Source organism: Notamacropus eugenii, chromosome 3, assembly GCF_028372415.1.
Source record: "Notamacropus eugenii isolate mMacEug1 chromosome 3, mMacEug1.pri_v2, whole genome shotgun sequence".
In the NCBI taxonomy this organism is placed as follows: Eukaryota; Metazoa; Chordata; class Mammalia; order Diprotodontia; family Macropodidae; genus Notamacropus; species Notamacropus eugenii.
The window spans coordinates 241,989,818-242,004,973 of record NC_092874.1 but is presented as its reverse complement, the minus strand read 5'-3'; the positions used below and the strand labels follow the sequence as shown (position 1 = coordinate 242,004,973).

The 15,156-nt window shown below is 36.3% G+C and overlaps 1 protein-coding gene across 2 annotated transcripts in view; it reads right to left on the bottom strand.

Moving 5' to 3' along the window:
* LEMD3 (LEM domain containing 3) overlaps positions 1 to 15,156 on the bottom strand; it is an 86,638-nt gene that overhangs the window by 24,252 nt on the left and 47,230 nt on the right. For both annotated transcript variants that reach the window (XM_072655278.1, XM_072655279.1), the window contains exons 3-4: positions 10,337 to 10,403; positions 1,724 to 1,791 (exon numbers count right to left, since the gene is read on the bottom strand). In XM_072655278.1, coding sequence (XP_072511379.1) covers positions 1,724 to 1,791; positions 10,337 to 10,403 — 135 coding nt within the window. The remainder of the gene's footprint in view (positions 1 to 1,723; positions 1,792 to 10,336; positions 10,404 to 15,156) is intronic.

Sequence of the window (15,156 nt, the reverse complement as noted above, 5' to 3'; positions counted from 1 at the left end):
AGTACCAACACTGAAGAATGTAATGTTGGAAATTCTTACATCAGTTAAATATTAAAAAAGGAAGGAAGGAGACAATTCTGATTGTCAGTGAAGATTCAAGTTTAGTTCCCAAAATAATGTTATTTCATCTAATATCTTGTTTATATTAAGCACAGTAATTAAGGAGAGCCTATGGTCAATAATGGAAGAAATACCTTGAGAGTAACCAAATTCACTTGCTTAGCTTAAGTATAGATATATCAATATATAAAAACATAAAATCAAAGACTTTTGAGTTGGAAGGGATAGAGATGAGTAAGTCCTTAGCATTTCTACCAGTATTATTAGTGACTGAGAAGCCTTATCTATACAGGGTAGGAATAGGAACTCTCAGGTAACGAAACTACCTCTAACAATGCAGATCTGAAACTTCAACAATTTATAAACTTACTAAAGCCTAGAGCCTTGCAAAGTAAAGTCAAATGCCCAGGGTCACACAAGGGGTATACATGAACCCAGCTCTTCCTGGTTCTGAGGCGAGTTGTTTACTAACTTTTCCTAACTGATTATTGTGATATATACAGGAAAGAGGAAAGGGAGAGGAAGCAGAAGAAAAGCAGTTGAAATGTGAAAGGAGAAAAAGGAAAAGAATGAAGAATAAAAAGTGCATCTGGGATGGAGTACATGAAACCAACACAGATTCCAGTTTGATCAGTGTTACATGCTACTTCTTGTTCTAACTACTACCCTTAAAAAATCAAAATCAAACCTGAGCAATGAGTCCTTATTTCTTTTCCCAAAGAAATAGGTTCCCAGAAAGGTAAGTTAATAATTCAATGGATATTATTATTAGGTATAGTAATATCTCAGTTAACCAGTGTACTGACAGATAAAACTTTTCAATTAACTAAAGATTAATACTTATAAAGCAAACCACCAGCAGAAAGGATGGAAGTCTCAAATTCTCTTTCAGGTACATACATATAGATTACATCTGCTGACTCTCCAATCACACATTAAGTAAGCACAAATCTTGATTCTAGTAACCAAATTAATCAAATTCTCAATGTTAATAATAAAAAAATTATAAATGAGATAAAAAAAGAAGTTACAGTTGTTGCATAATTTTTTTCGCTAAGCCAAAGAAATCAAAAGAGGAGTAGAAGAGAAGCTCTCAATTTTCCTAAAGATAGAAATCACCATTTCCTAAGTTCATGAGGAAAATTTTTTTTTAAATTATAGTTTTAATTAGAAATATTCAGAAACCAATAGTGAAAAATAACGAACAAACTTGTCTGCATAAAGTTATTTTTTTTAAATGTTAAGTAGGGCATGATCTCATAATCAGACCATAAGGTATAGGCTGAAACATTTTCCCTTAGCATCATTCTAAAACTCTCCACAGGTGAAAAAGGGTTAGGCAACAGTGTTAGATACTCTAATCTACAACCCCATGGCTCTGAAAGGCTTCAGATGGCAGATTCCCCAATACTCTTCATTCTGCTTTAATTAGCACTGGTTAAATTTGTCAGAATCTCATCTGAACTGGCAGTTCCTAAACTGTTCACATCAGTGTCTGAATTTGAGCGCGTATGGCTGAGCATATATGTACACACACACGTACACACACACAAGCACATATATCCTTTAAATTTTTAGCAACAGAGTAATCCGGATCACAATAATTAAGACATAATTGCTAGACAAACAGTATGACTATGAAAATTAAAATTTTACTTCTTACTCTTAAATATGCAGCTGCCTCCTGGACAGAAAGCCTCCTCTGGATAGAACTGCCACACTCATGATCTCCTGGAAACATTAATATTTTATTTGAATCAATATTCATAAAAAAGCAGACAATTCAAAAACATTTACATACAGAATTTGGATACAAGTTTTAATGATCTTATAAAACATCAATAATATGGACTAAAACATTGTTTATACTTTCTATGAAAAATACTTAAAGCTTAATTAAAATACTAAAAACTACAATTTTCCATGGGAATACATTCTGGAATCAAATAGATATTGCTTGTCCTCATTTATTTAATAATCTTTTTAAATGCTTAAGAGAAGAATGTTAAATCTAACAACTCTATCACATAGCATACTCTATTAGAGGTGAAAACAAAAAGTAAGCATATGGTAGTTTGTCAAGTGAAAGCATTAATAAATGGCTCTCCAAGAGTGGAAAGATTCCCCAGCTCCTGCCCCCATCCCTACCTCTGACAAGTGGAGAAGTGGGTGATAATGTGAAGGAAATAAACTATCTATGCAAATAGTCTGTGCATATATCAAGAGTATCCTTGAAAACACGAGAAAGTGAGAGGTAAACTTCTTTCTACTGAAAACCACATCTTCAGGCACTACAATGACAGAGGTACCGAGAACAAACTGTTTGTCAATTGTCTCCCCAAAGCATTTAACTTTAATCCATAACAAAATAAGCCTTAAAAGTTCTCTTTCAGGGGCAGCTAAATGGATACAACACCAGTCCTGGAGTCAGAAGGACCTGGGTGGGCAAATTCAGTCTCAGACGCTTGACATTTACTAGCTCTGGGATCCTGGGCAAGTCACTTAACCCTGACTTGCCAAAAAAAAATAAATAAAATAAAAAGGTTCTGTTTCACCTAAGCATCTCTAATCATACAAGAGGATGTGATAAATGCAACCACAGAGGAAAATACTGTTTAACAGCCCTTTGGGTAGCAGTATTAACCCACACAGAAAATGTCATGGGAAGTCCTTGACATGCCAGAAAAGCAGAAGGAATTCCTAAACAAACTGAGGCTTCCTTGCATCCATCTGTGGGTAAGCAATATCAAAGACATTAGGAATTCTACAGGGACTCCTCAGAGACTTAGAAGGATTCAAATTACATCAATTAAATAACAATTTAAGTAATCCTAAAATAGTCAGATTACTGAGAAATACATACTCCCCAAATTATGATATGAGGTTGATGGTCATCTGGTACTTCAGATACACGGAAAATATGCAGGGTACATAATCAGAGCAGGCTGTATCCTAACTGGGAAACTGAGAAGTACCCAATCACAAGGTATTCCCAGACACAAAAATCTAACTTTTTATTAATTTAAGTTTTACTGAAGCTTGTTGTTTTTAAAATCTTGCTGATACTTTCTAAAGAGCTCTTTTTTCTCAAAAAAAAAAAAACACTTCAATTAAAATTTTTTTTTGTTATTCTGTATTTGACAAACTCAAAAACGAGCATATACACAGAGAACAGGACTGTATTATCAAACAATCAATGTTTAACAGATATAACTTGCATTACAAAGTAAGTAAATCCAACATATTAGTTTCAAAACTGTCTTGTCTGTCTCCAACTGAGCCTCCTTCTAGAACCATCTTTAGCAACAGTTATAAGTTAAATAAAACAAACTAGCACACTGATGTGATAAATTACCTCACTACCCAAAGGAAGGCATTCATCTGATCAGAACTCTGATAAATGCACTGAGTTGAATTCTAATGTCTCAGGGTGTTTTTTTTTGTTGTTGTGGTCACTGTGTACACTGTTCTCATAGCTTGACTTACTTTGCTCTGTGTGATTTCACACAAGGTTTTCTTTGAGTTCACTTTTTCATGAAGCAATAATATTCTATTATATTAACACACCATCGTGTGTTTTGGGACAGGTAGGTGGCTCAGTGGATAGAGTGCCGGGTCTGGAATCAGGAAGACCCGAGTTCAAATACATCCTTAGATACTAGCTGTGTGACCCTAGGTAAGTCGCTTAACCCTGTTTGCCTCAGTTTCCTCAACTGCATTTTTTAAAATTGCTAGAGAATAAGTACTCCAGTATCTTTGCTAAGAAAACCCTCAAATGGGGTCACAAAGAGTCAGAAACAACTGAACTACAACCAAAAATATCCCATAATGTGTTTAACCATTTCCCAAATGATAAGAACACATTTTGCTTTCAGCTTTTTCTAAAACAAAAAGTGCTGCTGTGAATATCCTGATATATTTGGAATCTTGTCCTGTCTTTGGCCTCTTTGAGGAAATATAGATGTACTAGCGGGATTGCCATAGCAAGAGAACAAACCATTTAGTCACTTTTATAGCATAGATCCAAACTGTTTTCTCAAATCACTGGATCTTTTCATAATTCCACCAATGCTGTATTACTGTGCTTATTGCCCCACAGCTTCTCCAACACTGGATATTTATATGTCACTCTCTGCCAATCTGCTGGATTTTTATTTTTTTATTCCTCTGATTATTAGTGATTTGGAGAATTTTTTTTCATATGGTTCATAAGGTTATATTTCTTTTTGTGAAAACTGTTCATATCCTTTGACTATTTACTGGGGGTTAATCTTTCCTGTTGATGCTCTATGGCTCTGTATCATATAACAATCTCAGAAGACTCAAAATTGCATGTGATTCAAATATGAGTGGTGGGTATTAGTAGGCTAGAGCATATTATCGACAATGACTTGTAGGAGGAAAAATAGTCTAATATATTAAAAGATACTATGACTCTAAACAAAGTCAATCCTGTTACGTAGTCAGATTGTATGATACCAGGTGGACCACCAGAGTAGTGGTCAAATCTTCACAAAATATGAAAATAATCCAAGGACTCCATGCACATTAAGAAAGCCCTATGACTAAAGATATGGAAAGACATGAAGAAGAACAGTATGTATAAAAAAGTGTGGATATGACAAGGTCTTCTCTAAAAAAGAGAATATTGACATCAGTGGGATCATGGATGTTAAGTATATAGCAAGCTTTGTGGACGCTGATTCTCTTAAATGTACTAGCTCTCTCTTCCAGCTTTGTGCCATCTTAAAGTAAGCAAAAGATGTAGTCATTCAATAACTGATAAAAAATAGTTCAGGCCCTAGAAACATCTGTGGAAGACCATCCTCCACAGGAATACCAACGCATTAACTGACTGCTCTTTGGAAATTAGCTGGTCAGATACCATTCATTTACCTACTCTTTCCAAGTCGTCCATACTGTAAAAGATTTTCAAATGGTTTCTTGAAATCAAGATATACTATATTCACAAAACATCCCTGACTTACCACTCTCATAATCCTACTGAAAAATTAAGTCAGGTATTCATGTTGGCTTCTAGTTATAACTCATCTATACCGAAATCCAATTCATAGATGGACTTGGTAAATTAGAGGATTATAATGGTCCCCCTAGGTGGAACAACTTCAGAAAGAGGATTACAGTTGGAAAAAGAAGCCATGGGGAGGAGAGAGACTCAGAGACGTAGGGGAAGAAGAGGAAGGTACAGGGTAAAAACAGGGCAAAAGTAGAAGAGGAAATCCTATCCACACCAAGGACAGAGTCAGTCAGTAGAAGTCTGACTAGTAGAATTTGTTTCAGATAGATCAGCTAGAAGAGAAGAGCAGGGGAATGGAGTGAGGGCATAAATGGAGCCAGAGTTGCACAAATTTAAACGGCAGTTCTTTTCTCTAGCTTATTTTGGCAAACTAGACCCCTTACTCATAAAACTTAGATTCAAAAGGGAAAAGAGGCAAAGAAATATCTAATGAGGGATTAAAATATTCATTCACCATAAATTATACAATTTCTTGCCGATATGTAAATTCCAACCATTGGTTCTCCTTCTTTGGAATCAGAATAGTCCCTCTGCCATAGCATTCCCTTTACCAAGTGATATCCCTTTATATATATGAAGTCAGTAAGCTCATTTCCCTAAGTCTTTGCTTTTCTATCTTATCAAAGTCCTTCAACTGATCTCACTAGTATAATTTCATGTGCCCTTGTCATACTAAGCAACCTATTTGAGACATACTTGTTTCGCAGTATCCTTTTAATAAGCCATATCATGGTCTGACCAGGGAAAATTACAAGTGGGATTACTATCCTTCCTTGACCTAGACACTATCTTTCATAATGCATTTTTGGGAAATTATATAACACAGCTGACATACTAAGCTCACAGTCATGTAAAGGTGACACCTTTAGGATTTGCCCTAAAACTCCCATGGTGAGCCATGGGGAGAGGGAAAGCTAGAGACCCAGGTCTTTTTTCACATGACCAGTTAAAAAATCATGTCTTCTCAGCTCCCCTATTGGGCGAGCAGAGTTAAGTGCACTTGTACAAAGAGCTTTGTGTACACTTCTCTACTTAAAAGATCTGTAATTTCATCAAGGTAGAACTGCAGACTGCTGTCTCTATAAAGTTTAGTACATGGCGTTTAAGAGTTGCTAGTAACAAAAAATTTACAGGCAATATGTTGAAGAACTTTTCCAAATTTAGACAGGCTAGTCTAAGATAATACATGGTTCATCACTGGAGCCTTTCATATGTCCAAATTACATTTCTTCTTCTTTGATTTAGTTCATGTTTCTAGACTTAACATTTTGATGGATCTTAATTCTGTCAAGAGTAGTCAAATAAGCTATCAGTGAAATTTAGAACAACATCTCATGTAATCCAAGAAGTTATTTCTATTAAGGCTTGAAAAAACTTTACTAATAGAGAGATATTAATAATGAATATGGTATTAAGTGTTTCCTCTGCCCCTCCTAATCTCCCCTCTTCAACTCCTAGAAAAGATGAACAGTATGTTCTTTCTCAATAAAGGATAAAAAGCAACCTAAAGAAATGTCCTTAATCAAATTTTCACATTATGGAGAATCAATCATGATTTTATTTAATAGCCTTTTCTATAACTAAGTCATGAAGGAATGGAACAAGACTTATCTGAAAGCCAAATCTAGTACTATTTGAGACTTGCCTTTATAGGACAAGGTATAGGCATGCTCTTAGTCTTTTTTTGTCATGGATTTTTTTGGCAGCCTATCACAGACTCCTTTCTGAGTCAAACAGTCAGATTGCAAAAGAAACCAATTATATTGAAATGAAGTTACTAATTTTTTTCTAAGTTCATGGACCCCAGGTTAAGAATTCCTTGTAAAGGATGAGATAAGAGGGGCTACCACTCAATGGTTCTGAAGTTGGAGTCAGTAGGAGGTAAAAAAAGAAGACAAACTCAAGCCTGAGTACAGAAGAAAAACTACAAGTCTCCCCCTTCACTAAGGGATGTATGATATATAAATGGTGACCATGGACAGGAAATAAAAATAAGCAGGAGATATAAAAGAAAAGATTTGCTAGGATGAACTGCTCTGGTAAACATGAACTAGATAGAAATCAGTGGTGGGTGCATAAGCCTAGCAAAATATGTGGGACATCCAAAACTAAACAGAGCCTGAGCAAAATGCAATAAAGCTCCTATTTTATTTGAATCCTACACATTTTGACTTTAATCCATCAACAAACATGCTGAAGGAGATAGCTTCTTTCATAATACTCCACTCAAGTGCTAAGAATTCTAGGAGGGAGGAGGGTAAAAGAGAACAGGTGGTGTGAGGCACAGAGATAGGAGACTAACAGCAGCAGGCAGGTTGGCAAAGCTGCACCCGAAAGTGTGGACAAAGAAGGGATGTGTAAGAAGATCAGAAAGATAGGAAAAGATCAGATTTTGAAAGACTAAACTGTTAAATGGAGTTTATATGAGGTCCCACAGGTAACAGAGAGGCAACAGAATCTACTGAGTTGGGGAAGGAGGGGAAGTTGACACATATGTGAAAAATATGGATTGTAAAAAAGAGAGTGACATATAAATAGCTAAATAAGAACATGTATTCACTGAACATAAGCGACCCTCTGTTTAATCTTTTGAAAGAAAAAAATATTTTTACATTAAATTATTACTGGAATATGTGAATTTATTTTACAAGAAGTTATTTTAATGGCTTCTCTTTTGAAAAGAGGGAGAATAACAACTCTGATTTCACTGGTGTAGGGAAATCCCAATGAGAAAACTCCCTCTACCAAGGAAGATGGGCACTTGCTATGCAATGTTTAGACTTATAAGAGTAGCTAGGGGGCACTAAGTGGTTAAATGACTTGCCCAGGGTCACACAGTGTTAGATTCTGGACTTGAACAAGGGTCTCCCTGACTCCAAGGATAGCTCTCTAGCTACTATCCTTATAACGTCTCTCAAAGGTTTTAATAAAAACTACAAAAGTGAGCACTTCAAAAATTTACTGGATTCATGATCTCACTAATGCAGAGACTGCTTCTTACTGGTGCAAGTTGCAATTTATGCTTTCTTATCTTAAGCAATTCCCACTCCAGTTCTCCCTTAGATTCTCCACAAAGAATCATCAGGGCCCTGGAGATCTTCCTTCAGGTCATTCTCTATTTCAGTGTTGCTGTTGCAGCACCTGGATTGTCTATCACCACTCTGTCCCCCAGTCCTTCTGTATGTGTGTCTTTCCTTTTTTAATTATACATTTCCTCATTTAGCTGATGTTAATAATAAGATCATTAAACTGAGTTATCTTTGTGGTTGCATTTATCAAAGAATCTTAAATGATCTTAATATATGCAAGAAAGACTCTTAGAGGAAAATATTTCAGACTGTAATTTGCTTAAGCTCTTTTGTAATTAACAAACAATAAATACATCAGGAATTGGCATTCTATGTCCCTTTCAGCCAATTACCAGACTGTGAAGATGGGGTCTGCAATACTGTCAGTTCCTTCTTCAAATACTACCCAGAGTGCCCTCAGTACACATTCAGAGTATTATCAAAGACAAGAAAGGAGGCATAAAGATCACAAGCTAGTTTCTCAATAGCTTTTTTGGAAGAATAGTATTCATGATTTTTTCCCATGCTTTTGTTATTATCTTGTGAAATGCTTTTTAATATTCATTGCCACTAGCACTGAATGTGGTCTAGCCATTCTGCCCTGCTTTAAAAGTCATTTCAATTTCCTTGTACAGCAGATCAGATTCAGATGTGGTCATTCCACTGTTTCTGATAAGAACAGACCACTCCAGAAATGACCACACCGTCTCACTGCACGTGCCTATTCGTGGTTGTCCTTCTGCTCCCATTCTTGAATGCTTTCAGAAATGTCGGGCTGCGTTAGGCCTCAATATCAGGCTGGATGCATGGGATACTACTACTCACAATCAATCTCCCATCTTCTTCTGTAGTGTTTTGCAAAAGTGTTTTGCAAACAGTGTTCCCAAGTTCCCTTTGACTAACATTTCTTTTCAGCGTCAAGAAGATCAAATATTTATTGCTAAGGTGACTTCTATGCTCTCTTGTCCTCCATTATTCTGGAAACAACTTCAACTCTTTTGCAAACTTTTGCAGAAAATGGTGATTATCAAATTCAAGGTCAACAGCAGTACCATTTTGGTACAGGTCATTGGCAAAAAGAGGTCCAAACTATTAAAATTGTACTACTTTACTCCCATTTTTGTCCTTTTTTACTTTATATCAATTTTTTTAAACCTTTGCTCTGATCAGTCCAAAAGCTGATTTGGATATGAGTCCCATTAGCTGTGTCCAATGTATTATAGTACAGTCAAGTTCATTTCTTTGGTGCTGTTGCTTGACTCTTCTTGAGGAAACTACTAGACTGTGGACCCTTTCTTTCATGAAACCATGTCTATTTTCTATCATATTTTTTTGGTATCTTCCCCAGGATCAACCTTCACAGGGAAGTCACGTAGTCTACGCTGCCTTTGGAAGATTTTGTCAAAATGTATGTATATTTTCTATATTTCTTCATCCTCTGTAACAAAAGGTGTCATTGCAGTTTTCATGGCAAGTTGCTCTGTTTATGCTGATTGTGAGCATTACATGTCAAACCAACCAAGTGTCCCTTAAAGTTACATTTCTTGCTGTCTTTGGAGATGTGAAGAAAGCAACTCCACCAGGTCTTTTGCTTGCCTTAAGAAGAACCTGAGAGGTACTAACCCATTATACTGTAACTTCCTTTTATCTTCTGGTTAACCTCCTTTTATCTTTACTTGCTGCAAGAGTATCAATATTGATGTGGCTCAGTCTTCTGAAATGTAAATATGCTGATTATTGGGGAAAAATCTTGCATTGAGTATAAAGTTAATTAAAATATATAGATGTCCTAAAAACAGTTATCCTTGGCACCCCGTGCTTCACTTTTCTGCTTCACCACCACCATTACTACAAAAGCAGAAGGGAACTGAGCAACATTTCAAAATTTTTCCTTGTTTCACAGGTTGCACAGCCAAAGAATTCTTTATCTATCTATATCTATGGTCACCCTACAGGTGAAAATCTTTTTCATACTTAGCTAGATTAAATTTCAGATAGTACACTAAATCTGTTGGAAAATATGAAATCACTCCACAAATAAAAATAAAACAATCCAAAATAATGGTAAAGGAAACAAAATTAAATACGAAACTTGAAAGTGTTTCTAGCAATACAACATGACATTAATTTTAAAAGCTGTTAATGCCAATGTGAATTTTGAAGCAATTACCTGCTACTTGTGCCAATCGATCGTGAAGTTTGTATAATGAATTCATCATGAGATTTTTTTCATTTGCCTAGAATTAAGAAAGTCTATTAGAGAAATATCAAATTTCATGAAAAAAATGATTCAAATAACCATTAGGCAAATAAAGGAAAGATTAGAAGTATGTAAAGGCTCTACAAGACATATATAGAGTTAAACATTCATATGTTATGTATGTATACACACATACATACATTCATATGTATGTATGCACACACACATATATACAAATATATATGAATGTAAGCCTATATAACTCTGAATTTGAACTCCACTGCTTTTGGGGACCCAGTTGAAAGTAGCTAGATAATAACTCAGGAAGCTAGCTGGTAGAGAAGAATAATAAAGTTCTCTAACTAGGGTTTAAAAAACAACAAATCTGAGGATCAAATGATTAGCCTGTATCTTATGGGATAAGATAAAGATCTAGAATTTGAAAGGAATTCGGAGGTCATCTAGTCCATCACTATAATTTCATAGATTATGAAACTGAGGTCCAGTGATGTTAAATGACCTCCCAGATCAATTAAGGCCAAGATGCTACTATCCTCCCTTTTTGCCTTTTTGCCGACCTTCAGCACTATGTCTTCAATTGCCTACTTGACATTCCAAACTACAAATTCTGAAGACATCTTAAATTCCACATACCCAAAACTGAACTCTTTCTTCCCCTTCAGCCCTCCCCTCTTCACAACTTCCCTATTACTGTCAAGGGTACCACCATCCTCCCAGTCACTTGGGTTCACAACCTAGATGTCACCCTTGACTCCAGTTGACCTCCCCCTTTCAAACTCAATCAGTTATGCAGTCCTGTTGATTCTAACTTTCTAGAATATGACTGGTTGCTCAAATGGTGGGCCTCACCACTTTAAGTGTGGACTTTCAATAGATGGCTGATTCGTACCTCTGTTTCAAGTCTTTCCCTCCAGTCTATCTTCCACTCAGTTACCAGAGTTATCTTCCTAAAGAGGAGGTCTGACCATGTCATCGTGCCTCTCCCCCCTCCCCAAATAAACTCAACTGGCTCCCTATTACCTACAGGATCAAATATAAAATAATTTGTTTGGCTTTTCAAACCCTTCATAACTCAACTTCTGTCTATCCTTACTGCCCTCCATGTACTCTAAGATGCAGTGACACTAGTCTCTTTCTTGTTCCTCACACACAACATTCCATTCCTGGACTCCATGTATTTTTTTACTGGCTATCTTCCATGCTTGGAATTCTCTCTTTCCTCATCTTTGCCATCTGGCTTCTTTCAACTCTCAGCTAAAATCCCACCTTCTACAAGGTTTTCCTGGCCCAACTTAATGCTAGTACCTTCTGAGATTATCCATCCTGTACATATTATCTGAAAATGGCTGCGAGCAGACTGTTTCCCCCATAAGCCCTTGAGTTCCTTGAAAGCTAGGGGCTGTTTTTTTGCCTTCCTTTGTAAACCTAGTGCTTAGCACAGTGCCTGCCACACAGGAAGCGCAGAATAAATTCTTGTTGACTTGAGTTTGTTGCCATCAAGCTATATGTTTTCCTTTTAAAGTCTGTCCTTGATATTTAACCAAATTTTATCTGTGTAAAAATGATGAAGATGAAATGTCATCATCTGCCTAACCTGTACTCCACAAATAACAGTCCTTTATGTTGTTATGTAGACATAAGGCCAAACAACTTGACTTAGCACCTGGAGATGAAGGGCTATGTCTTATCTATCAACACAGTGTAGTCTGAATCCCACCCTGGATATTTCATAGCTGCATAGTTATGGACAAGTGACTGGACATCTCTGAGGCTCAGTTTCCTTTCATCTACAAAAATGAGAAAATAAAACCTATCATGCCTATCTCAAAGACCTGTCAGTAGGCTGAAATGAAGGAATGTATGTAACCATATATATAATATATATAAACATATATATATGTGTATATATATATATATATATACATATATATATATATATATATATATATATATATATATATAAAAGTGCTTTACAAACGTCAATTATCATCATCTTCATCCACCTCAGTTGTGGCAATTAGCAGCAAGAGCAACAGAAACCTAAGGTTTTCATTTTCTGAAAGTTTAGGGGGAAAGCATGATTTTAGGTAAACAATAAAGGCTGAATTATGCAATATTATGCCACTGCCAAGCTAATAATATGCAAAATACAGACTGTCTTCCTACTAGGAAAAAGTAAAAGGGCTAGAAGACTGCTTATCTACCTTTAGCTATCCAACAAAGAAAGAAATGTTTCTTTAAAGGACAGAAGAAACACTTCAAGGGGAAAACAAAGAGAAAAAATACCCCACAAGTCAGGAGATTAGAGGACAAAGGGACAAGGAAGACTAATCCTTTAGAGTTACGGAATAGGTCTGAGATTCTTCCTGTAGAGAAGACAACCACAGCCTCTCATGTGCTGCAAGAAATGATGAAGAGAATCCACAGATAACATAAGGCATGAGGACACAGAACATCAGCAAGAGGAAGAAAGAAGGCATGAGAGCTTCATTAAGAAGCAAGGATTGGAAGGGGACTCTAAGTAGAAAAAAGAGAAGGGGAAACTGATAAGGCAAGGTAATAAAAAAAATATGTTACAAAAACTGTGTTATTTAAAATTTTTACAACATATCTAAAACAAATAGTCTGTACTAAAACAGGAGGGTAATAGAGCATGATTATGAAGTTGTTGAGAGAGTGGAGGTTGGTTTGGCTGCCAAGGTATTGACAGGTAATAAAAGACTGGAAATATCCTAATGGGTATTTAGGAGCCAAGGTCCTAAATGGACCTTGGAGTGGAGTTAAAAAAAAAAGTTCGAGAATTGCAGTCAGTGTGGAAAGTATCTGGCAGTGGTTTGCACTGAATGTGAAATGTTAGTATTTCTGCTTTTTTAAGCCAAGGGAATGTTCAAGTGTAGGATGGCCCCTTTCAAAGAAATGAAAACGAAGTGACTAGAACACTTCATTACTAGATGAAGGAACTTCCAGTTAAGTTTAAAAAACGCTGCAGTTAGAAAGGTTCTCAAACAAAGAAAAATAAATGGCACTGCAATGGTGGGGGGGCAGGGACGGCATGGATGGACGGAGAAAAGATCTCAAATACAAGAGAAGTATACTTGTCATAAAACTGAAAAGGAAATACATAAAAAGGACACCTGGAATGTGAAAAAAAAAAATCTAAGACACCTTCTGAAGAAGACAGAGCTATAAGGAACTTGTTGTAGAAGAAAGGATTAGAGTCACTGAAGCTTTCAGCACCCAAGAAGGGTATAAAGAAGGTTGCTAACTCCCCACTCCCTACCCAAGGCCAGCCTTATCTGCAAGGATGACAAGTAACAAGAGAGGCTGCTAGTCTTCCAGGACTTTGTATTCAAGACATTAGAGAAGAATCTCCAAGTAAAAGGGATGACAATCCACTTATGATGATTCATATAAGCATAAATGACACTCCCCAAAGGAACCTAAAAAATGCCAAAGATTATTAAATCTTGGGCAAAAAACTGAAAATTGTAGAGGCATGTATTTTTTCCACACTGCTTATTTAAAGCACAAGATCCAGAAGATAAAAATTGATGAAAAGTCAACAGCTGGCTAAGACCATGGTGTCTGAGAATGTGATTGTGATTTCTGTACCACAGCTAAAAATATGGGAATAACAGATGCCTACTCTGACATGGAGTGTATTTATCAAAGACTTGTAAGACTGTCTGTCTGGCATTTCAGAAACACAAACAAAAGGGTTTTAAACTTAGAAGGATGGGAAAAGAGACTGTTTATATATATTCACCTAGCTAGTTACTACAAAGAATAGTACAAGAAAGGAAAAAAGAAAAATAGCAGTCAAAACACCCAGAGTTCACTAAAGAAAAAAAAAATCAAGGAAATGAGCCCCAGGATTTCTCTTCAAATGAGGAAAGAAACAGAAACAACTGCAACAGATACATATTAGAGATGACATGGACAGAAAGAAATTAACAGACAAGTTCAGGAAACAAATCATAAAGTAGGCAGAGGCATGATAATATTAGTGATGGGGGACATCAATTATTCAGAGATCAAATCAAGTGTTCTCCATCAAAGCTAACCACTTCTTGACTTACCTTAATAGTTTAATCCTTCAAAAGATGGAGAATCTAATAAGGAGAAACTCTTTACAAAAAATCCCCCAAAAAACAACCAAACCACCTGATTCTCACTAATGAGGAAGAATTGGTGTCTGGGATGTACAAGACAGGAACACAATAAATCAATGACCAAAAGACAGGAACAAACAATCCTCAAAAGAAGAATCAAAGAGAAAAGGGGACACCTGATAGCGACAAACATTAAGTATGCAGAAGAAAAAAAGGAAGGAAAAGGACAACTGTATAATAGAGCTTAAAAACAGATTTGAGATATTCTTGAGGATAATGCTGGAGGTTCTGGAGAAGAGGCTGCTTATTTACCAGAGGATGATGGAGTGGGGCTACAGAAGCTGTCAGGTGAGAGATTATTCAGTAATGGTCAGAAGGAAAAGAGAAGAGGAAGAAGGAGGTGGAAGAAGAAAAGGAAGTAAGGAGGAAGATGTAGTTAAAGACTATTTAAGCAGCAATATAGTGACTTGACAACAATCTAGAGCAGGGGTGGGGAACCTGAAACCTCAAGGCCATACATGGCCTTGATGGTCCTTTAGGTGACTAAGTCCAATTTTTACAGATTTGTTCTGTTTTTATTAAGGGCATTTGTTCAATGAAGTTTGGATTCAGTCAAAGGGCTGCACTTGAGGGCCTGGAAGCCACAGGTTACCCAAC